This window comes from Cricetulus griseus, chromosome 3 (assembly GCF_003668045.3).
Source record: "Cricetulus griseus strain 17A/GY chromosome 3, alternate assembly CriGri-PICRH-1.0, whole genome shotgun sequence".
In the NCBI taxonomy this organism is placed as follows: Eukaryota; Metazoa; Chordata; class Mammalia; order Rodentia; family Cricetidae; genus Cricetulus; species Cricetulus griseus.
Window position 1 is genome coordinate 207568070 of NC_048596.1, and position 25632 is coordinate 207593701.

Below are 25632 nucleotides of genomic sequence, written 5' to 3' on the forward strand. Positions count from 1 at the left end.
AATACAGAAAGGGTGGCAGAAAGCACAATGGATACCACCCTATGTGCTGTTCTGTCTTCTCCCATTCAGAAATTAAGGTGGGAGTTGGGGTCTTTACAGGTAAAATCACTTGCCACTCAAGTAGGAAGAATAGATTTCAGAGCTGCAGCACCCAAATACATGTCAAGTGTATATATTGGCCTGTCTGTAATCCTAGAGCATAGGAAGCAGAGAGTAGGGATCCACAGGGCAAAGTGGCTAGCTAGAATATCTGAATAAGCAAGACCCCAGCTCAAGTTTATAGAGTTGAAAGTGATCAAAGGCAACACCCATAATCAACCTCTGGCCTGCAGGTGTACCTGTCTCCCAGTCACACATGTGTACCTATACACATGCAAACATGCATGTGTGCCGCACACATACACATGCAAAAAAAGTGCAATGGGAAATAAACATAGGTTGTCACATCAAATGAATTAATTCTTGAAGAATATCCAATATTCTAGAAATATTTTTCTTAATAAGTAACAATAATTTATAAGGTTTTTTTTTTTTACATTTTATATATCCGTCTGTGTGTGTGTGTGTGTGTGTGTGTGTGTGTGTGTGTGTGTGTGTGTGTGTGTCATGATGCACACATGGAGGTCATATGGCAACTTCCACCATGAGGGTCCAGGATGGAACTCAGGTCATCAGTCTTAGTGGCAAGACCATTTACCTACTGGTCATCTCCCTGGCCCTGATTTGTTAGGTTTTGTTATGGGCAATCACACTTCCTGGAACAAATGACCAATGCTAGACATCTGTCTCATCTTTGATAGCACAGTTTACATTCAGCTCATAGAAGTAAGGCCAGGCTCTTTAATCCCACCATTCATGAGGCAGAGGCAGGCTGAGTTAGAGACCAGCCTGGTCTACATAATGAATTCAAGGTCATTCAGAGCTGCATCATGATACCCTTTACCAATTTTTTTTTTAAAGAAAACCCAAATTCTAGTTCCTTCAAGGTACTTCCTAAACAGCCACTGAGGGCTTCTGCCGACTCCCTGGCATCTCAGTGGGCAATAGGTATGAACCCAGCCTCCCAGAATCACTGTGGTGCACACTCATTTCTATGCCTTGTGCAGAATAATGACAAGCTGAGGCGCCACCTGGCCGAAGCTATCTCACGCTGCTGTATGTGGGGAAGAAACAGAGTGGCCTTCGGTGAGCACAAAGCGGTGGCTCCATTGGTGCGTTACCTAAAATCAAATGACACCAACGTGCATCGAGCTACAGCTCAAGCCTTGTACCAGCTCTCAGAAGACGCTGATAACTGCATCACCATGCACGAGAATGGCGCTGTGAAGGTACGCTGTTGGAAGTTTGTGCTCTAGTGCAAGCTTGTAAATGTATACTGGAAAGACACATAAGGAACATTGTTCTGCTGAAAGGGAGCTGGGGAGGTATGCTCAGTGGGTAGTGCTTGCTGTGAGCTGCTCAGGCCTGAAGCCCTGAGTTTGTATCCCCGGAAGCCATGTAAAGACCAGGTATGGTACTTGGGGGAGTTGGAGGGTACAGACAGGTGGATCCTGGGCACTCAATGAAGAGCCAATCTAGCTGAAATGTTGACTTTTCATTTCATAGGCCTCAATGAAACATCACACACACACACACACACACACACACACACACACACACACACACACACACGAAGAGAAGAGCCTGCCTATGCATATGCCATCCCCATATACAACCTTTTACTAAAAGGGATGTTTGGGTACACAAAACTGTTTGTTAGGTCACAGCTACATCTGAGGCCTGCTTGTCATAGTTTGTATTAAAGATGGATAGAGATGGAATTTCCTTAATCAGAGCCTGTGTGGGGTCTTAGTAAAAGAATCATTCCTGAATTTGAATCAGATTAAAAAATGTATAGCCCATGAACATTGATTAGCCTTCTGATTCTCTGTGATACAAAGTTTTTTTTATTAGCACATAAATGATAAATGACAGATACATCCATTTCCATCGATGAACACCAAGAGAAGTGGCTGGAACAATTCTAGACCACAGCTCTACAGCTTTGACATCCTAACAAAGGATCAATCCAAAAATTGTTTAGTTTTGATTCTACAGCTGATTTTTCATACTTTTAGCTAACATATGTTTATGAGAGACTTCTCACACAGACTTGAAGTGTACCTACATTTTTGAACCACCTAGGACATTTTGATGGTGATCAATACAAAATCATTCAGGTGTGTGACACACGTCTAAACCCAGCACTCAAGAGGAGGCTAAGGCAAGAGGATCATAATTTGGGGGTCATTCTGGGCTAAGTGGCAAGACTCTGTCCCCAAAACCAGAACAACCACCCCCCCAAAAGCAAATAATAAAACACATAAAAATCCCTTAGAGTGTACTCACCTATATCAGGAAAAACCAATAAAAATACTCTTTTTGTAACTTGCCCCTTGTGTAATATAATTCTATTGTTTGCCACATTAGTTCTGAGCCTCTGACAACCAGATGCACTTACATTTGAAATATAAAGATGATATTTTGACAAGAGTGAGAAATCTCTAGTTAGTTGTCTCTAGTCAGATCTAGATATGTAGGTACAAGACATCTCATGAAGAATGATGCTTTTAAAATACCAACTGGTAATTTTCAGTCAAATATTTTAACTTATCCTTCAAACTTCCTATGGTTAAAAAATGAGATGGTAATGTTTCCAACATTAAACCCAATTTACATTTAAATGTGCCAATCTTTCCATTATAAATATGTTTTATGGCACATAAGTTAGATGTATGTGCTTCTTCAAGCAAAAATTTAAAAATCTGGCACAAAAAGTAACTTTTGAGCTGCCATGTTTTTAAAGGAGATCACAAAAAGGAATCAGTACGCTAACTTCAAGTTGCCACAGGGTGACATAAGTGCTGTCCCTTTTTATGTGACCGCATTCACACTTTGAAAGAAGAGATGCCTGATTTTTAAGTCATGTGTTCTGCAACCGAACAAAGCCTGAACTGCCTGTGATGTTTTAAATCTGCAAGGTTTAAAAGCTCAAGCTATAAAAGTAAGTAGCCTTGTCAGATTGTAGGGGTTATAACTCAGAAAATATCCAGGTTTTGTAAAGTGTATGTGTTGTGGCTTATTGGCATAATGGCATGCACAGATTCAAGTCTCAAAGATTTCTTCTGACTCAAGACAATAGATCAAGACAGTCAGTGATCTGATGGTTTAAGCATATGTCCTGACCCTGGGTTCAGTCACCCATACACTGCAGGTGTGTTAGCAACAGAAGACAGAAAGTGACGAAGACCAGACATGAAAGAGACAGTGAAGACATATGCTGGGCTCAATGGGCTTGGAGCCTTTCCTGAGGGACTCATAGGGGACCTTTCTAGAAGTCTTGTATTTGCACTCCTAACTACCTGTCATTTTTACCAAAGGGTAACTGAAGAGAACAGGGTTGGGGGAAGACAATAAGTTCCTCTTAAATAGTAGCAGAATGTCTGAGGAGATGGCTCAGTTGGTAAAGTACCTGCTATGTAAGTATTAGGACCTGAATCCAATCCACAGCAGCCATGGAAGCTGGATGTGCTGGTACAAGTCTATAGCTCCAGGGCTGAGGAGGCATAAATTGGCAGAGCCTTGCATCAGCTCATTGGTCAGGTAGCCTAGTCAAGTCGGTGAGCTCTAGGTTCAGGGAGAGACCCTGTCTCAAAAACCAAGGTGGAGGTCAACAAGAAAACACCTGACCCCAGATGTACATGTGTACATACCCATAAAAACTTATATGGACACCAAATACACAAATTAAACACACAAATAAATACATACATGAGGTGATAGAAGGCTGGCCTTACCGTGGGAGGTATCAACAAGATGTAGCCTGTGCAACTAAGTTGGCCTTTCTTCTTTCCCACCCAACCCAGGGCACCAGACCACATGGGAACCTCAGGAGATGGATGTAGTCCCCCCACTCTGCTTGCCTTTAAAGCCCATAGGTGTGGCTCCATGGGAGCTTCTAGAATAAACAGTTTAGGAGCTACTTTGACATGGGAGTAAAGGAAGTGAATTCAGACCTCATGTTAATAAAGAAGATTCCAATAGACAATTAAGGCTAGAAAATGTTGCTGTGTAGTTAGGTGTAGTTAGGCCCATGAAGTAACTATGTCACATTAAACACACAGCACTGGGATTATTTTGTTTTTGCTTTTGTTGAATATATATCAATATATATATCAACAATATATATATAGATAGATATAAAATATTTTGATATATAAAATGATAATATATATACATATATATGTATATATATATATATATATTAAACTCACTTAAGCTTCATTCACTCTTATGATAAATTCCCAGCTGTTTTCCTGGTTTGGTTTGGTTTTGTTTGATAGGGCTGGGTAACAAAGCAGGACCTGATCCATGCTAGGCAAATGATGTGAACTAGCCTACCCACCAAGCCCCCTTCTTTACTGTTTTTGTTGTGATTGATGCAGCCCTGCTCCAGCCAAAAGCCTGACAGTATGACTCCTCAGCCTGACAAGCATTCCTGCTGTAGCTGCCACAGAGCAAATATCAACAAGTTCTATCACAATCACCAGAGTTATCCTGTCATCCCAGTCATAACTAATTCAAAGCAGGGTCAGTTCCTGTGACCAGCAGTTTTCTCAAGTTCATTAGCTGCCATTGTGCCATGCTTCTTCCTCACACTGACTGATGGTCTGCAGCAGGCATGTGAAGTGCAATTCCAGGGGCATAGAGGAGAGTTGGCTCCTTCATGTGTTCAGTATGAATGTTGTATGAAAGCAGGATTATCTAGTAGACATGGAATACCAAGGCAAACACGATGGTACATGCCTTTAGTCCCAAGACTCAGGAAGCTGAGGCAGAGGAATGATTTGAGGCCAACCTGGGCTACAAAATGAGACACCTCCCATCTCAAAAAGCCAAAACCAATCAAAAACAGAAATGTCAAGTGACCCATGTATGCAATAGTAATTTTTCTAAATCACAGTTTAAAAAACTAAAGTAGGTAACGTTGGTTTTAGCAATGAATTTTAATCCACTTTACTCAAAATAGTTTTAAATGTATAATCATTATAACATATTACATTGCTTCTTTTTGAAGCAAATTTTCAGGATTTCACATGTGCCTTGCAGTACCTCTCAGTGCAGACCAGACACCTGTGCTGCACTCAGTGGGTGACTGACTGGCAGTGTCTTTACCGGATGGCGTAAGTTAGAGACCAGGACAGTGTGATGCTTCAGGGAGGCACAGGGTCATGAATAAGGGTAGGCTCAACATTTTTAACACACAGTTTAGAGAAGCATGGAAAATGTTTTCGTTTTTTACCTTGGGGACGTGTAAACTAAGAAGAAGAGCTGTCAAAGAAAACTTGAAAAACTAACTGGTTACCCAGGAGTTCTAGGACCAAAGGAAGAATGGGTTTCAGATGGTTTTAGGTTTGAAATAAAACAAAAAAGGCCAACAAGGACTTCCTAATTCAGTTATGCTGAAAAATAATCCTGTGTCTGAGTCTTCCCCAGTTAGGACCTCTTTTCAACCTACAAATCACTCCCTGCCCTAAATACAATGGGATGGGAAGCCAGACCCTCTGTGATTTGGGGGCTTTTATCATTGCAAAGCCTTGTAACTGAGGATGCAGACATCTGTTGAACACTTGAAGAGTAGTCAGATACATCATAGCTACTTCCTAACTGGTGCAGTTTCATCTTGAGATGAATAGAAAACTGCAGGAGAAATGAGCAACACTATCCCTTCACTAAGGCAGAAAAAAGTGATCAAGTTGAAGGCAATGAGAATCTATGGAAAGCACTAAGTCTCTCTCCCATGGTGATATTGCGTTTGTTTTCCATAAATGTTTGTACCAGGCAAGCAAAAACAGCTATATGGTTGTAACTTTGGGAAAAGCAGGAAATTGAAAAAAAATGCAGAAAATATAGTAAAAAAAAATATGTTACATGTTGCAGGAGAAGTCAGGAGCAATTCATCTTGGGCAGAGCCAAATGGGTTGTCTTGGCCACCCCTCCAATCCAATCATGTAGTGGACAGAGGACGAGCAGAAAGGATCCAGAATCTGCCCTATAGTTTGGAAGCCTAGCATGGGGAAAAGAAAAGCAACACCCCTTTTTGTGAGTCAAGGGGAAGGGCTTTAGAGACAGGGCTCCTGTAGGGATCCTCGGAGCCCGTGTGCTTAATGTTTACTCTAAGTATGCTTTCTACCCATCAAAACTCTTAATTAAGCACTATCATTTTGAGCCATCTCCCTGTATTTCAGATATTCCCAAACATCAACATTGTTCACTAATATAGGAATGACAGGTTCAGTACATACAGGCCACATAGAAACTTTTCTCTGATAATGTGTTTTCTTTGTATTTTATAATGTGTTTAATTTGTATTTTCTCTTGGATTACTTTGATTCACACTTAATACTGTGTTTGCATCAGATGTTTTTATTTCACTTTTTTAACTTTAAGAGATCTTTATAGCATGATTGAAGGATAATTGCCAGAGGAACCTGTATGTTTAAAGTGCACCCTAATAAGTGTATTCACACTTGTGCACACAATTGCACACGTACACACAACACACACACACACACACACACACACACACACACACACACACACACACGGTACCCCTTAGTGATCTGACTCTCTTGCCTCCTGGGTCCAGACAGCATGTCCTTGGCGTTTGTTTTATTTATTTGACTTCTACTTAGCTTAATTATTTTCATGTTCATCCATGTATTTGCAAGTGTTAAGAGTACTGTGTGTGAGAGAGAGAGAGAGAGAGAGAGAGAGAGAGAGAGAGAGAGAGAAAGGTGGGGGGAGAGAGAGCTATATGCATGTGCACATGTTTGTGAGGGTCTTCTAGCCCATGGATACACATTAGAGGTCAGAGGTTGATGTTCAGTGTCACTTTCCACCCCTTTTTGTTTGTTTATAGATGAAGTCTCTATATAGACCTGGCTTGGGGCTCTATATAGATCAGGCTGACCTCAAACAGGGTATACATCCCTCTTCTGTCTCCGGATATCCAGCTTTAATCTGTGCTGCTTAGCTAGGATGAAGGCTGTCATTGCAATTTTCTTATATCTGTTGAGAATTGCTTTGTGTATGACTATTTGATCAGTTTTGGAGAAAGTTCTAGGAGGTGCGGAGAAGTGTTGTTACTGTTTTTTAATTTCTACAAACACCTCTCACCAAGGGCCTATACCATCAGCTACCACAAATACATAAATTGTATATTACAAAAAAGGAAAATTCTTAATCAAATCAAAGAAATACAATTGAAAATCTTAACTTCAAACTGTAAAACCTGGTATTAAAACCACCCTCAGTCTCTCATAGCATATCACAAGTAACAGCATCCATTTGTAAAGCCATGTAACTTGTTAGGATTGAGAAAACACATAATATTCCTATTATAAGTGGAACACTGTCCACAATTACGTATAAGTTGTATTCTGCGGCTCAATAAGTCAGTGTTTCCCATCGTGTGGTCCACAGCCTTACTTGCCTTGAAGCAATATGGAGATTGCTAAAAAAAAAAAAAAAAAAAAAAATGCATGTAGGTTACTCACTAACCCACAGGGATTTCAGTGTCAAGAGAGCTAGTCTAGCCTCTCCATAAGTCACGCCACCATGCTGACCACAGGGAAAGAGAAACTGGCCTTCAAAGGAAGCAATTAGAGGAGCCAAGACAGTGGTAAATCTGATGAATAAAAAGCTGAATTCATGCAGTAAGGATCAATTGTGCATTTGGGACATTCCAGAGTGTGACATCATGGACATACACATGGACAGTTTCTTCATATGGACATAGGATAGGCAGAAATTAGGAGAACTTGGCTTCTCACTGTCCTTGAGTGTACAGCCATTTTAGACTATTTTATTTGCTCCTTATCAAATGTAAATAAATAAGAAGCTACTTAAAATGCTATCTTCAAAGTTACAAGCTTTGAAAGTAGGAACACATAGGTTCTGAAATGGATGTTACAGCCCTTGTCAATCCAATTCACATTATTCCCTTTGAAAGGATCTAAAAGGGGATGTATGTAATAGTATTTGATGGTCTTCTACAACCTCCTGACCTGCTATTCTGTGAACAGGAAAACACAATTTACGTTTAGGATAAGCAGATAAGGTCACTGTGACTGGTAGACAACTGACCTAGTTTCTCTTTGCATTGGCCTCTGATGATTGCTCAGATTGCCAAGGAATGCAGAGAAATGTTGCCACTTCTCTGTTTTTCACCATGGTGTCCTAGACACCATGCAGCAACCTCACCTGGATGCTTTTTAGATGTGTACAATCTTGAACCTGCCCACCTGTTGGATTGAAATCTTCTGCATTTTCATGGGGTCTTCAGAGGAGTCACTAGACTCAAGAGAAGCTGTCACTTAACACAACTGTAGACAAGGTAATGTGTCATACTACATGTCCTTCCATGGTTGGCTATCAGACATCCAAATTCACATATGTCAGTTCTTCCTGCAAAGCAGACTTGATACATATGAAAGTTAACTTGTATGTGCGCCACTAAATTCATTTCCATATCCTTACCAGATCTATTATACTAAAAATTATTTTTAAAAGATCCTAGTTTAAAAGAAGAATGTGTGATCACTGACTTTTCTAAGAGCTCCTTAAATATTTCATTCGATCACCCACAACTGCCTGTTAGCTGAGTCCTTGACTCAGTAAAGGAAACATCTTTTCTTGGCATTACCAACATATTTCTACATATCTCACAGAAACACCAATGTGTTGTAATGGGCTAGAATTTGATGAGCTAGTCCACAATTAGACTATTAATCTTCTTAAATAAGTACTGCTCTTTTAAAACTTTAATTTTCAATGACAAGCTCTCAGGCTACCTCTCAGTGAGAACAAATGTATGCAGAAACCACTTTTCTGCCAACCAGCTGCTCTTTCCTCTGCTTTTCTGGGTACCACACTACAGCACCCACTACAATCATATTCAAATGATGTGTTTGGATAGATTGCTGGTACGGCTTATCCAGTATCCCTTATCAGTGGTTCAGGTGGTCTCTTTCTAACCCTTGGAATTTTCATGCACAGAGCTGAACGTTGGTAGGTTGTTTCCATTTTATTCTGACACTTTGAATGTCATAATGAATGATTATGACCTATTTTCTAAACAATTGCACTGTTTTATAATTTGTTCCAGATGGCTTTTAAATTTATCTTAGATACCATTCTCTAGTTTATTCTAGAGAATATATAATGTGTTACCTTAAGTATAACTACACTCACTGTTTACAATTTCTCACAGCAGGTATTCAGCATTCTGAGAAACTTGCTATGGGGTAACTTCTGTAGACTCCTGCCCATACCTCAAGACTGGGAGTAAATAAGGGTGCTTCCAGAAACACTGTGGGCATGCCTTTGGTGGATATGATGACCAACTGATATTGAGCATGTACCCAGAAGCAGGGCTGTGGTCAAGAAGTAAATGCATAATTAGTTTTAGTAATTATTTTAAGTGTTTTTTTACTCCATCTTTTTATGCCAAATGAGAGCTCCAATTAGAACTTAGATAAATAGTATTACTTTTTCAGAATTTTAATTAATTAATTTTCCCTTTCATTATTGCTTAAATCTTAAGACATCACTATAGATAATTACTTTGGGGACAACCACTTTATGTTAATGTGTCTAAACATGACCCGTGGCTTTATTTACTCTTCTCTTTCCTTCCTTCCTTCCTTCTGTCCATCCATCTTTCTAGATGTCAGTAACCCAGGACCTTGAACGAGTTAGTCAAGCAATCTTCCACTGAACTACATCTCTGGTCCCTAAAGAGATTTTTATTAGACAGTTTTATGTGCTCTTCAGTTTCCTGTTAAACAGACTAATCAATCCTTCAGGGGATAGAATGCGGCTGGGTGCTTTGTGATGGAGAAGTTCTACTTCACTATAGTCCAAGATTCTGGCTACAACTTTACTGAAACTAGAGGAAAGTACACATTACTGTTTGTTGTCAAGATTAACCACTTATCAGCCTGAGAGTTCTGTCAGTAACATGTTGGCTGCACAAACAAGTTAAATCCAGGATGCCCATGAAAAAATATCCTGGGCATGGTAACGCGTGCTTGCAATTCCAGTACTGGGGAGGTGGCACCAGGGAAAAACCTGCATCTTACTGACTAGCCAACCTAGGCAACTGTGTGAGACTCAGGTTCTAGTGAGAGATCCTGACTCAAAAGGCAAGGTATATGACTGCTAAGGAATGACATCCAGAGCTGACAGCTAACCAAATGTGTATCTTGATGATGATAACTATCTGGCAATACGGATAAAACTGAACTTTGCGTTAATTTCGGTCATTGAGGTTCTCCATAAAAATACTTATCAGAAAAATTTTACTCTGGCTTCCTAATTACTGTCTGAACAACAACAAAAAAAAATAGCTTAAAGTTTCAGTTCTTCAGTTTTTGCTTATGTGATGAGCAGAACAGTCCTCTTACAACTCGTTGTCCTTCCTTCTTTCCTTCCTTCCTTCCTTCCTTCCTTCCTTCCTTTCTTCCTTCCTTCCTTCCTTCCTTCCTTCCTTCCTTCCTTCCTTCCTTCTTTCCTTCCTTTATTTACTTTTTAAAAGAATCTTGCTCTGTTTGCCAAAGCTAACCTCAAACTTGCAATCATCTTACCTCAGCTTCCAAAGCAACTAGTACCTGGCTATGTGGGAAAGAGAGAGAGAGAGAGAGAGAGAGAGAGAGAGAGAGAGAGAGAGAGAGAGAGGAGAGTGTGTGTATGTGTGTGTGTGTGTATGTGTGTGTGTGTGTGGGCGCGCACATGTGTGGAAAATTTTACTCAAACAGATCATGTCTGGTGGTTACACGCAGATTCCTTCCTGAAGGATGGAGTGCACAAGTGTTTTGGGGATGCAGAAAATGCAGTGTCCCATCATTGTGCTCCACCATGGAGCCTCGTAACCACACCCTAACACTATCTCTCTACTGGTAGTATTTGAGGCTGAATAAGTGACTAAGAGAATAGACAGGCCCAGTTACACAGGGAACTTCAAGACCACAATGAGAATTATATGCTAGAGTTCTGAGAATCCACCTAAACGTTCTACATCACAGCAGGGATACAGTGTTTTCTACTGTGTTTTCAGAAAATAGATCCTCGATTTGTCTAAGGACTGTGTGAGAGGGAATGAAGTAGATTCCCCCAGGAGATTGATGCCCTATCACTGCATGAGAATAAGGCAGCCTAGACAGGCCTGAGTGTGGTGTGATTTTCCTGGGGAGCTGAGAAAAAAGTCTATTCACCCCCAATAGTGCACTGAAACCAAAAAAAAAAAAAAAAAAGGATTCTACCAAGTCTAAGTTGGTGAACCAATTGAGTGTTTTGCAGTGACTCCTGAGGCAGCTACATCTAAGGTGATGAACTCCTTTTAGCAGTTGCTTTCCTAACCTTGAGGCAGGGTCTGTAAACCCTGTAGCTTGTTTGACTTCCTTACCTGGTATGGGATACTCTCAGTGCCGAGGAAACAATAGTCAGTAAGGGGCCCAGACGCACCGAGGTTCCTCTCACAGACCTGTCTTGTCTTAGATGTGATTTATCTGGTGGGTTGTGTGGAGCAACAGGGGTCTCTGTGTTGACAAGATGTGTTTCGCTCAATATGGAGAAAGACACAGACCCATGTGTCCTTTATAACAATACCCACTAACAGTGTGGACAGGAGAAAAGATAAACACTAGTAGTGCCCCTTTCACTTCCAGAAGAATCACAACTTGGAGAAAGCTTTTGGGTCCTAATGTCACCAAGAGACAAACTTGGCAAGCAGTCTTCATCCTCCTTTCAGTTAGAGCCTGGGATAGAACAGGAAAGAATTCACCAATAAAAAGTAAGGTTTCCACTACACAAAGGGAAATAACCACAGAGCAAACAGTTGCAAGTCTATTTATATTTTAAGGAAGAACTTGAAGTCCAAGTGAATAATTCAAAAACATTAGAGTGTTAGGCTTAATTAATGAGGGAATTTGGTGCTTTCCTTTGACCACCAAATACTTAATGGCTGATATCCATATGAAGCCCTCACCTCTCCCTGCCAGGACCTTGCAGGCTGGGGTCCGTGTTGGGTACTTCCTCTGTGAGAGCATTGGACCAGTATGTCACCTGCTCAGGAGTAAGAAGGAACAGAAACCTGGGGACATTTTGAAATCTGTGTGGGGTAGGTAGGAGAAGGGGTGCTTGCTGGGGCTTTGAAAGATTTAATGAGACCCTAGCTGCTGCCCTTAGAGGCCTGGCCACATCGTTTCCTAGAGTTCCTCCCAATCAGTTTTGAGTTTGTCTTTGCAGGAGAAAGAGTGGTCCACATATAGAAAGCCAGGCAGAATTAAAAAACCACTCTACTAGTGGACCTAGAGGAATCTGAGGTACTTTAGAGTTGGGGTGTGTTCTAGATTGCTTTTTTGAGTTGTGTAAACCACTTCTCAGGGAGGACTCTCTTTCCTGAGCTGAGTGAAGCCAGGGCCTGTTGCTCCCTCTCTACTCCTGAGATTGTGTTTTCAGAGACTGTTACTTACACATAATAAGGTTGTTCTAGAAGTACTGCCAGCTAAGGAAAAAATTCAGGCCTGAGAATATTGGATTCCATGAAAATATGATTTTGTGTTGGAGAGCTGTTCTCTGTCTTACCATCATCGTGTTACCACAGTTAGGAATGCTGGGCTGCAGTGGAGTTTTTAATCACAAGTGGAAGAAAATGACGGTGCGGGGAAGCTGATCTCATCTGAACTGCAGTCCACGGTGCCTCAAATTTCAGTAGGTCTGGGTATCCGGCTCAGGCTTTTGTAAGATGATTCTGGCATGTGTCAGACAGCATCCTGCTGAGCTACGTGTCCATCAGCACTGGTCAGCAGTGGCTGTGCCCCACAGACGGATGGCTTTTGTTGTTGTTTTAGATTATATATGACCCAACTCAAGTAAATAAAACCTCGCCAACTCTAAAGAAAGCATCAGTTCGACTTCCCACAGTGAGAGACCGTTTGTGATGGTCAAAACCTGTGCAGAAGGTGCAGGAATGTAAGCTTATAGATAGACATCCTTTGGGGGGGGGAGCACCCTGCCGATTACATTAGCCAATCAGGAAGCCAGCAAGTTGAGGAATCCCACAGAAGTGACAGAAAAAGTAGCTCTATCTCCTGTCTACATTTTGTGTCTGTTCTCATCCAGCTTTCTGGAATGTTGACCATATCCTTTCTGCCCAGCCTGGCCCTTTTGCTAAACCACAGCTCAATACTGAAAAGCTCCGCATGACCTGGTTACACATTGCGTCCATCTCTGAGCTTGTGAGGAGCGCATCTTCTTGGTTAGAAACCTCCCAAATGCCCTCACAACTGTTGTTTTTCATTTCAGGAAACATTGCAAGAACAAAAACTTTCACTTTAGTAATTGGCAGCCTCTGGACCCAGTGCAGGAAGGCAGGAGGCCAGCTCATTATTCTGGCCCTCCACTGACCCAAAACAGTTTTCTCAAATAAAAAGCTAGTCACAGATGCTGAACGAAAGATTTACTACCAATAGTGATGGCGTTCCAGGCTTCATGAATAAGCAGCTTTTAGAACTGAGAAAATAGCTTCTGTTTTCCCTCAAACACAGCAATCCTCTTATATACAAAAAGTAAACAGGGCTTGAATTAGCACCTTGGGTTCTTTAGTGTGCCAGAAATATGCATGCATTAGCAGTCCCATCTAAGACTCCTTCTTTCCTCCTCCTTCAGGATCAGTCAGGTTTTATTATTTCAAAAAATAAAAAAAAAACCTCTTAGTAGGATATTCAGGAGCTTTGTCGTCTGTATTCTCAGCCTGTTGCTGTGGTATAAGATGCTTCTTTTTGAAAAGTCTTTGGGCACAGAATATAAAAGCACAGGTGCTGAACAAAGATTTCATTGGAAGAATCAAATTAATTCTGGCTCCCACAAACGTAAGTGGAAACAAGTGTATGCCAGGCTTAAGAGAGAGTGATGGATCATGGGCCAGTAAGATGGCTCAGCAGGTAGAAGTGCTTGCTGCTAAGTCCGAAAACCAGAGTTCAATCCCCAGGGTATATACAGTAGGAGAGAGAGCCGACTACCTCAAGTTGCCCTCTGAGTCTCACTTGAGTGCTATATAGCACATGTATGTGTAAACACACACACACACACACACACACACACACACACACACACACACACACACCAAATAGAATAAATGTTTTAAAGAGTGATGGAGTACAGAAGCTTGCCCTGATGGACTTGTAGTCCACTGAGTTACAGTATTATACAGTTATGTTTACTTATGAATAAAAGCAAGCAAAAATAGTCTCTGTGGGCCAGCTTTAAATTTTGAATCCCCAAGAAGAAGACAAAAGCAGCCAAGGATGCTGATGCTCATTTCCCCACAATAAAAACCAATGTTTAGTGAGACGGCTTAGTCTGTGTTCATCACTTATGTGATTTGTAAGAAATAAGCTAAAGTATGCATTCTAGCCACTTTGAGTGGTGGTATTTTTTACCAGGTCACGCTTTCCTGACTGTAGGAAACCTGACAAATTTCTGTGAAAATAGACTTCCAAGGAATTTTTTTTCTTAAATGGACCTTATCCAGGATGCGGCTGGCACTCCTCATTTCATTTTGAAGCCACAAAAGTACAAGTGGAAAAGCTCATGAACACTATTGTCTTAGCCAACGGGAGGTAGTGATGTTTGTGTATGATGTGTGAAGTGACTACATCATCTGAGAGCATCACCAGGGGGACAGCAGGGGTCAAAGGGCACTGGAGGTGGGCATGTGAGCTGCCTTCCTGATGCTGCTTTCCTAAGAGAAGCAGAAAGGATGCAGTGTTGACAGCAAATCTGGCCCTAAGCTACTCCCTCAGTTCCATTTATATAACTCTCAGAAATCTGTTCAGTGGGCAGTTTGGGATCTCAAACACTCTCCAAAAGCCTAAATTAAGTAATCAGTCCATTTTTCATTGCCATAGCGAAGTCCCTAAAGCTGAATAATTCATGATGACAAAGAAAGGGGTTCTTTGCCTTGTTTTGGAAAGTGAAGTCTAAGATCAGGCTCAATGATTTTGCTTTGGAAGAAGACATCATGGTAAGACTTGCAAGAAGAAGATCTCATGATGACACAGGGGTTAGGGTGTGGGAAGGGCCAGGCGTGAAGCTTTACAACAATCCTCTTGCAAGAGTTAAGCAGAGTCCATGAGAACCAGATAGTCCTCATGAGAGTATTGCAGTCAGTGACTTCCCACAGGACCACTTCATGTCTTACCACCTCTTAACATTCCAAGCTTCTAGATAATGCACTTCTGGAGAACAAATCACATCCTGGTCACAGCAAGTAACATCAGTCCATTGTTCTATGCAGAGTAAGTGCAAGCCACTTCTTTTTTGTTGTTTTGTTTTGTTTTTGGAAACAGGGTTTCTCTTTATTGCTTTGAAGCCTGGAACTCACTCTGTAGACCAGGCTGGCCTTGAACTCACAGAGATCCACCTACCTCTGCCTCCTGAGTGCTGAGTGCTGAGTATGCCACCAATGGCCAGCTAGCAGGGCCCCTCTTAACTTATTCATTTAAATACTTCCCTAGTGTGTAGTTCAGGCTGGCCTGGAACTTGTGGTCTGACTGCCTTAGCTCCCTAAGTTCTAGGGTCTCAGGTATCCAACACCACCCCAGTTTAGTCATACCCCCCAGGCTAGGCCATCCCACCCCTGGCTTGGTCATACTCTTTAGATTTGATGATTAGTAAGTCAAGAATCCATATTTCAATATCTTTCCAAATTTTTATTCTGATAATTACTCAACTAGATTGTAAATTGATTATTAACCAATAGTCTATTATTATTATTCGATTGAAAACAATGATGACGCTTCATTTAATAATACATTCAATAAATATCCATGTGGCTTATTGACCATTCACATTTTTTTGAAATCCTAAAAGAATTATCTACTGTAAAAAGACGGATTATATTGTACTAAAGAACTTGGATCTTAAATGCTCCACCTCCTGGGTCCTGTTTATTAAGGGGTCATTTCCATTTCCCAATTTAAAACCATTGGTAACTGACAGAAGCTTTAAGAAGTGGAGCCTAGACACTTTCAGAAGTTGGGAAATCATTAGGTCTTTGGGGCGGGGCTGCCAACACCCTCCCCCCTTCGGAAGGCAGCACGTAGATCCCAGGCCCTCTCATTTCCTGCCTTCCTCTTTTTGGCCCTGAAGTAAGTGATTTGATTCTGCCACATGCTACATCATTGTTTAAGCCACAGCATCAGGGCCAAGCAGCCATGGACTGTTTCTCAGAAACTATAAGCCAAAATATACCCTTTCTTCCAGTGAGTAGATTGTCTCAGTGATTTGTTTTAGTAACATGAAGCTAAATAATGCAGCCAGAAAAAGGCACTGAAGACATAGAGGAGAGACTTGGGGCACCAACTCAGCTATAGAATATTCTCAAGATTAGAGACATTGAGATTTTCTGGTGTACTTGTAAGATCTGATAATGGCTTGTATGGAAATCAGAAGAGTTTGACAAGGAAAAATTGTAAATAGTATAACTACATGTTATACACTGTAGATCATTCAATACTTAGAAAGTATACAGATGTCCCTAAATTATCTCATTCTTCAAGTGTGGAAAACTTGTAACCATGAGAGAAAATTATAATGAATAAAGTCAGCAGGCTGCAGGAAAATGAATATGTGTTGGATGCCAGGCCGGCTTGAGTTTGAATCTGGGTTGCAGGTGCTGTTGCCAAGTTAATGAGAAATGTCCTCCATATGCTTATATATTTGAACACTTGGTCACTGGTTGGCGATACTGTTTGGGAAGGTCTAGAGGGTACACACTTGCTGAGAAAGTGTGAAGGTGTGGGTGTAATGATTTCACTAGACCCAAGATAAATGACTAATGGGTGTTTTATTGGGGAACAACTTACACAAAACAATAAAGAACCACTGCAGCCTGTCTCTGCCCTTCTGAACTGATCCAAGACCCAAAAGAGAGCACGCCTCAGGCTTTCCTCTTTTCACTTCAGTCTGTACCTGAAGCCACGCCCAAAGGGGTGTGGCCACTGTTACAGGTTCACAGGCAAGACCCCACTATTGCCTCACCCCATTTCCAATTTGCTCTCTGCTTCCTGATGTGACCTCTCAGCTTCCTGCTCCTGCCATCATGTCTGCTGCTGGTTGTCATGCTTTTCAGCCATGATGAATTCATACTTCTAAAACCACAAGCCAAAATAAACTCTTCCTTCCATGAGTTGCTTTTGATCATGGTGCCCTATGACAACAGTGGGAAAGTAATATACCAAGTCTCCCCAGCTTCCCTGGGCTCTATGTCCTCATCAATTCTGCAAGGATGATAATTTTGTTTTCAGTGAGTTACAAGGAGGTGGAACATACCTTCCTTAGGGTTCAGGAGCTTCTTATACTTAGTGTTTGGAGTCAACTTTTGTCAAATCAAGGCAAGGGATGTGATTCCAATTTCTAAGTTCCCTTCCGACATATAACCTCTTTGGGCATCAGGTATTGAGTCCATTGCCTTCACATTTTCAAGTGTTGTCAAAATTCACAGTGCTGGCATCAACAATCCATCTGGAAAGGCCCATGTGCATGGCCAGGTCTGATGCCCTTCCAGGAGCCACTGATCTGTCACTTGGTCAATTTGCAAAGTCCATGTGAGTGAATCATGAAGGATCCCCAACCCCTTTAGTGGTTGTTTTGTAGGGACCTTGGTGACCATGAGCATCCTTGAAGCAAACCCTAGGGTTGCTGACATTATACAGCTGCACAACACAGGGTAATTCAGGTTCCCAACCACAACTATGGGAAGAACTTCCTCTAAAGGTCTAGGTTCTTTGACCATTTCTTCATAAACCATATAATTCAGACACATATCTTCATGCAGAATGTCAGTAGTTAGTAAATGACATAAAATAATTTTATTGGTTACTTTTCTCATTGTGACAAAATACACGAGAAAACAACTTAAAGGAGGAAATATTCTAGTTTATGATCTCAGAGGGTTTGGTACTTTGTGGCTTGACCCTATGAACTTGGCTAGAACACTGTGACTGTAGGTGTATGGGGGGAGGGGACTGTTTACCTAATGGTGGACAAGAAGCAGAGAGAGGAATGTAGGAAAGGAACCCCCTGCTCTTGCTTTACGGCCCACTTCTTCAGCTATGCCCCACCTCCTAAGGTTTCCATAACTTTCCAAAATAGTACCATAAGCTAGAAGCAAACAAAGCCTGTGTGAGGCACTTCACATCCAAACCATGATTATAATAAAGTCTGAACCCACTGGGAAATGATGGCTGTCTTCCTTGTAAAAAAACCTTCTCTCTGAGCAGATACTTAGAAGCCTGCCAATCAATCATGAAAATGGGAGCCAACTGTGTAACCCATCTAGTTATATAGTTGTGCTCATCCTTGGTCAGACTTGTGGTCATCCACCTGCCTTAGCATCCCAAGTACTATGACTACAGGAGTGAGCACCACAGACAGCTTCTGCCAGCATGTGAGGGAAAGTGCTCTCCCTAAATTGCAGCCCCGCCCTTTCTCTTTACTTTGAACATGGCCTTCTGTAATCTGGCCTCTGCTCACCCCTCCGTCATCATCCTGCCCTTCTTCTGCATCTTCCATTATGGTACAGACTGCTAGATGGCCACACATACACCATCTTCTCTACTTTTTTATGGCAGTACATGGCAGCCATATCAAGACCATGCCCCTCTGTGGTGTCCTAGGACTTAGCTTCTCTGTTGTAGTGATATCATTGGTAAACTCCATGAACCAGGCAACACTGTCAGTCCTATCCCTCCTGCAGTCCCAGGAACCAATTCAGCACTCGCCATGAGCAGAATACTGCAAATATTTGTTGACATGAGCACTGAACTCTTTCCTCATTTGAGTCCCTACCACACAATGTAATATCCTAACATCTAAATACTCTGCAAATGTGAAGACACAATAAATAGTATCTGAAGAACAGTAGACATTTACAATAGTTTTCTTCTGTGTAGCCACATAAGCCACAGACTTGAAACTGTTTATTTGAACTTTTCAACAATAGAAGGCGAGGTTGAGTTTCTATAATGGCCTTTATTCTCAGCTCTATGTTATGTGCTGCTGGGGAAGTTAAATTTCTGTCAGTTTATCCTCTGGAAAAGTAAGGTGATAAATATGGCCTATCACTGTGATGTCTGAAGATTGCCAGGTGCTAATGTTTTTAAATTGCTGGTGATTTTTAGGGACACCACAAACTGGCCACAATGTCAGAAGCCTTTGGCAGTGATAGCTGGCAGCAAGAACACAGGCTGTAAATTTAGAAAGTGTTGCTTCATGCTTGAGAATGTGCCACAAAGTCACCTCCAAAAATGTCATGTAGCTGGGATTCTGGGTAAACTAAACTACCCTGCAGTGTGTATTTTGTGGTATATGAAAACTTCAGTGTGACGGAGCCAACAGAAAGCCAGTTTGTTGGGTTAAGGTAAAACATTCCGCACAGATTCCACCTGTCACTGCCAAGTTAGAAAGCCATGCTATGTGATGCTTTCTCCTGATACCTTGGGGAAATGCTTTGTAAAACAAACTCTACCCCTTATTTCTTTATTGATCATGTGAAATACTAAATTACTTTAATAATTTAAAGTATAACTTTCTTGGCCTCTGCTTTTGTCAGAGTAAACAGGTGCACTAAAACAGAGATGGGGGGCTCATATGTGCAAGGGCTTTAGCCCCCACCTCGCCGCCAGGATGAGGGGTAAAGAATAAGGTCTGCAATGCAAAAGAATCCTGCCAAAACACCACTAAATCCTTAGACTTATGTGCTCAGCAATAAAATATAAGGGCAACAATGGTTCCTAGTCACAGGCAGTCTGGTAATTCACATGTATGCTGATCGTTTGTGGTCTCCATTGCTGCTACAGTTCCAAATGAGCACACCAAGACATTACATGTGTTCTGAGTAATCGTGGCAAAGTTCTGTATCAAAGCCATTGGGGAAAAAAATCAGTATATCACAACCACATGTGTGTCCACCCTCATTGTTTCACTGCTCAAAGTAGCAAGGTTCAATCAGCCTTGGAGCCCCTGAGAAGATAAATGGACAAAGAAAACATGGCATATATTTACAACAGTATCATTTAGTCATTAAGAAGAAAAGTCATGTAATTTGCAGGAAAATGAATGGAATTGGAATCTCCATGTTAAGCTGAAATAAGCTGGGTTTAGAGAGACAAATATTATGTGTTGTTCTCATATGTAGACTCCAAAAAGAGACCGAAAAGAAATAAAAAAAGAAATTAAGAACTCAGAGAACTCAGAAGGGGACCAGTGTATGTGTACATGTAATGGAGGGATATGTATGATCAAAGTGCTTTAAATGCATGTATGAAAACATCACTGTTGAATTCACTATTTTGTGCAGTCATTTGTACATCAAAATGTACATTTTTCTATGCACAAAAATCAAAATCCCAAAGGATATGACAGACTCTGAAGACCCCCCTATGGAAGGCCATACCCTTCCTGTGGAGCAGAAAGGGTACGGGATAGGTAGGGTGTTAGTGGGGGGGGCAAAGGATGAGGGGAGGGAGAGGGAACTGGGATTGACATGTAAAACAATCTTGGTTCTAATTCAAATAAAAAAATTGTGGACCTGTACTACATTTACATCATTTCTTCCCATCTCCTTTTCCTTCTAAGTCCTTCACCGCTCCCCCTTTCAAATTCATGGCCTCCTTTTCTTTAAATATTATCACAACACATGCAAACTAATCTCTTTATAAGCAAATAAATAAAAAAGTATATAACCTGCTAAGTCATGTATTTATGTTTTTAGAACCGAACATTTGGCATTGAATAACCCACTAGGTAGCCTATCCCTTGAGAAGACTAATCTCCCTCCCCTTGGCAATCATTAATTGCCTATAGCTCTCCAGCTAGGGGACTTGTGAGGGATTCCCCCCACATTAGCATATCAACTGTTTTGTCAACGGCATCTTCAACAAATAGTGCTGGGAATGTGGAAAAATGAAATTTGACCTGTATCAAAAAATAAAAAAATAAAAAAGCAAAACACCACACACAATGGAAAAAGGAATACTTAGAAAATATACCACACTTATTTAGAAAAAAAGTTTCAGGTGGGCATGACCGTGTCCCTTTCTAAGCCATAATTGTATTGGGAGAGAAAAGCTGAGGAAGAGAAGGAAGAAGAAAAGGAAGAAGAGAGAAAAGAAAAAGGAAGGAAGGAAGAAGAGAAAAAAGAGAGAGAAGCGGTGGAAGAGGGAAACAAGGAGAGAGGAGGAATGGAAAGGGAAGAGAAAACCAAGGAGAATAGGAAGGGAACCAATTATTAGACTGAAAGACTTTTTTTTAAACCTATGGTTATTGCCTGAGAAATCACCATTTCTCTTTGCCTTGATGACCTTTGTTCCAAGTAAAAAGGAGCAAGTCAGTTCTGCGATCCCGATAAAAAAAGTTTGTGGCTTCTCTCCAGCTTCATGTTTTATTTTTTCCATATTAATCTGCTTCTGAAAACCAAAATTAAATCCAAATAAGATTAGGAAAGTGGTTTAACTACAGCATTTTGCCTCTTCTTCGGTTCTTTGACTTTGCTTCTTCCCAAGAGTATCTCTCCCACACCCCAGTGGGAGAGGCTCTCACTGGTTTTGACTTTCTTTTAATAACATGCCATGATGTTTAGAGATAAACAAAGCAAATGGCACATTAAAAATAAGACTGACTGTCACATAGAAGCCTTTGTGGGGGGTTATTATCTCCTTCCACATGTACACATTGAGAGATGCCTTCAAATTTTCCTAGTTGGTTATGAATTAACTTCAGAGTTTTATATCCAATTTTTATTAATTCTTAGAGCAGTGTTATAAACACAGAATACCTTGGTGCAAAAATTCCTTAAATAAGGTGATTTGTGTATAACAAATAAAGAATATATCTTGTTATCTTCAAAATAATTCTGTTAATTTTTCAGTTGTGAATCTTTGCCCGAGTTGAATGGAGACTTTATTCCTGGGTTTTTAGACTTTTTAAGAAGGCAAAGCTAGAGGCAGATAATTCCTCAATTTGCTGTCCCTCAGCTACAAGCTCATCTGTGGCTGACATAGAAACTATCTTGCTCCCACTTTCTGAATATTCTTCCCAAGTTTTGTTCTTGGTCCCTGGATCCCAGTTTCCCCTCTTGAAACGGGAGATCATGACACTGCCATTCCTTCTGATTGCTGCTCACCCAGTCTTGTTTGCTCAGTGGGTTTAGGCACCAGGGATTAACCTCAGAGCCTGGTGATGCTGCCACAGAGCTGCAGCCCTGCCTCTGCATCTTCATTCATTTCCTAATGTGCTATCACATCCCCACATCCACTATGGGACCCATCATATCAAAGGAGTGACATCCACTAAGAGAATTCATCCCACCACGATCTGGCTTTCACTTCAAAACTTCAGACTGCCCTGTCAATGTTACCTAATGTTTCCAAATGTCCAAGTCCCAGGGACTCTTTCCAAGTCTTAACCTCTGCAAGGATGCTGTAATGTTGACCTCACTCTTCCTTTAAAATGTTGTGTTTCTCCATGGCCTTTGGGTCCTCTTGTTGCCTCTTGGATGGCACTTTCCCAGGTCTCATTTCTTTCCAACTAGTCCATTTATTAGAACTTTAAAAATCTAATGAACAAAAGTAAGTTATTATCTATGTTTATGAGGTACAAATACAATTTTTGGCCACACATATACACACAGACACACACATTATAGAAGTATTGAAAACAAACTAACCAGGTGTGGTGGTTTAAATGCAAATGGCCCCCATAGGGTCATATATTTGAATGCTTGGTCCCTAGTTGGTGGAACTCTTTGGGAGGAATCAGGAGATACAATCTTGTTGGAGGAGGTGTGTTGTATCCCAGCATGTCTGCTTCAGCATGTGAGCTCACAGCTACTTCTCCAGCACCACAACTGCTTACCTGCCTGCAGCCACACTGCCCATCATAACGATCATGACTAACCCTCTAAACACTATAAGCAAACCCCTGGTAAACACTCTATCATATAAGTAGCTTTGATCATGATACTGTTCACAGCAATAGAACAGAAACTAAGGCATTGTCAAGCCTATCCTCTCATCCATTTGATAATTATTTTCATTTACTTGTTTTTTTTATTTTTCAAGACGGAGTAGCTATGGCTGGAACTCCCTCTGTAGATCATGCTGGCCTTGAACTCACAGAGATCCACCTGTCTCTGCCTCCAGAGTGCTGGGATTAAAGGCACGTACCACCACTTCCAGCTCCCATCTTATTTTTTATAGTTAAGTCTACTTAACTATTTTTTAACTGATTATGCAGTTAAGTATACTGAGATATTTTGAATAGAAATTGGCGGTAGTCACTGGGCTGGTTAGGCTCTAGATGTCCCTTCTGCCCAGCCAGAACTTTATACATTTTGTCCTATTATTTTTCTGTATCCAACACACACCCTACCAACCTCTGAGAATCACAGTTCTCTCTGCCTCTCTGTGTTGACCTGTTTCACACTCCGTGTACAAATGGAATCATGTGCTTGCCTGATTGTGCCTGCTTTTTTCACTTAACATGATGTTTTCCAGATGCATCCATGGCGACACAAATAGCAGGACTTCCTTATCTTAAAGGCTGCATAGTATTCAATTGTGCATGCCTCCTGCCTTTGCCAGTTCATCCTCTGATAGACACTTAGGGTGGTTCTATGTATTTACTGCTTCGAATACACTTCCATGAGCTTGGGAGTGCAGATGTCTTCCTTTGATTCTCTTACCTTTGGACTTGTACCTGGAAATGAAATCATTTGAGAATAAGCTAGTTCTATTTCTAATTGGGGGGGTGCCTTCCTATTCCTTTCAATAACACCTGCACTTATTTATATTCCCACGAATAGTATACAAGTGCTGCCTTCTCCACCTCTTTCAAAACAGTCTCTGGTCTTTGACAGCAGGCATCTGACAGTGGTGAGATGTTGCATCCCTGGGATGCTGTTTGCATTTCTCCGTTGATGGTGACCGTGAGCACTTTTTCATTTTCCTCTTGTGCTTTGTCTCCTTTTGAAAATGTTTATTCTTATTCTGCCTATTTTTACATTGGATTGTCCACTGTCTTATTGATAGGAATTTCTCTAACATTTTCTTTATTAACTCTTCATCAGATGGATTGTTTGGAGGTACCATCTCCCAATATGTAATTGACTGTCTTCTCCATGGATTGCTTCCTTGGCTGTCCATACAGAAACTTTTGGTGTTGAGGAAATCCCATCTGTCCATTTAAGCTTTGCTTGCCGGTACTTCTGGGTTTGTTTAATAAACAAAGCAACAAACAAACCCAAACAAACTGAAATAAAAACCACTGCCCAGACCAATGTCAGTTTCTCTGTGCTTTCTTCCAGCTGTTTTATAAGTTCAGTACTTATATTTGCCTTAGTGCATCTCAAATTGACTTTTGTAAATGGTACCAGATAAGGTTTAATTGTCATTCTTCTTCATGTAAATATCCAGCTTTAACTCCACTGCATATTGAAATGACAGCTCCCCCCATTCTGTGTTCCTAGAAACTTTCTCAAAATTAAATTGGTCAAAACTGAGTAGATTTATTCTAGGACCTTCTGTTCTGCTCCTTTAGCCTATGTGTCTTTATGGTATTTTAGTTTGATTTTAAACAACAACAAAATAAAGCAGTAACCACCACCTAGCCCAGTCTCCGGTATTCTGTGGTTTCTCCTGCTGTTTTATGGGTTCAGGATGCACCTTCCTCTTAAGCATTTTGACTGGAGAAGCTTTACACCTGCTTTTATGTCCGGTCCTGTGATGCTTCTAGTTTTGTTCATTTTTGTTCAAGATTGCTTCAGCAATTTGGTGTCTTTTGTGGTTCCACATGAATTTTAGAATTTTCTTCTGTTTCTAGTTATATAAAAAATGTCTCTGGGTGTTTGGTAGGGAGTGAATTGTATGTTTAGAGATTGGTTGTGTAACCATTGACATGTTAGCAATATTAACTCTTTCATCTATTTACAAGGATGATAGCAGCTCAGTAGTTTGGGTCATTTCCACTCTTTTTCACCAGTGTTTTATAGTTTGGGTTGTAAAAAAAAAGTTTGCCTCCATGGTTAAATTTGATTTGAAACTCCACTCTCCACTTGCCCAAATGACTAATTCCCACCATGAAAAAAACAAAAACATCCTTATAAGGTTATTTTGTATGTCTTGGGGTTACTATGACTACCGGCAAGCTGGGGAGGATAGGTTTTATTTGGCTTACACTTCCACAGTGTAATCAATCACTGAAGGAAATCAGGACAGAATCTCAAGCAGGGCTGGAACCTGGGTATAGCTGGAAGTTTTGCTCTGTCTCACCTGGTCCCCTCCTGCCCACCAGTCCCCACAGCTGCTTATTAAATAATCATTCTGAGACTTAATATTAATTATAATTGCTTGGCCAATGGCTCAGGAATATTACTGACTAGCTCTCACAAGTAAATTAACCCATTTTTACTAATCTGTGTATCACCAGATGATCATGGGTTACTGGTAATGTTCTGGCATGTTACTACTT

The 25632-nt window shown here is 40.9% G+C and overlaps 1 protein-coding gene across 1 annotated transcript in view; it reads left to right on the plus strand.

The window, feature by feature from the left end:
- Positions 1–25632, plus strand: part of Armc4 (armadillo repeat containing 4) — a 154095-nt gene that overhangs the window by 116662 nt on the left and 11801 nt on the right. The window contains exon 19 of the mRNA XM_035441473.1: positions 1107–1328. Coding sequence (XP_035297364.1) covers positions 1107–1328 — 222 coding nt within the window. The remainder of the gene's footprint in view (positions 1–1106; positions 1329–25632) is intronic.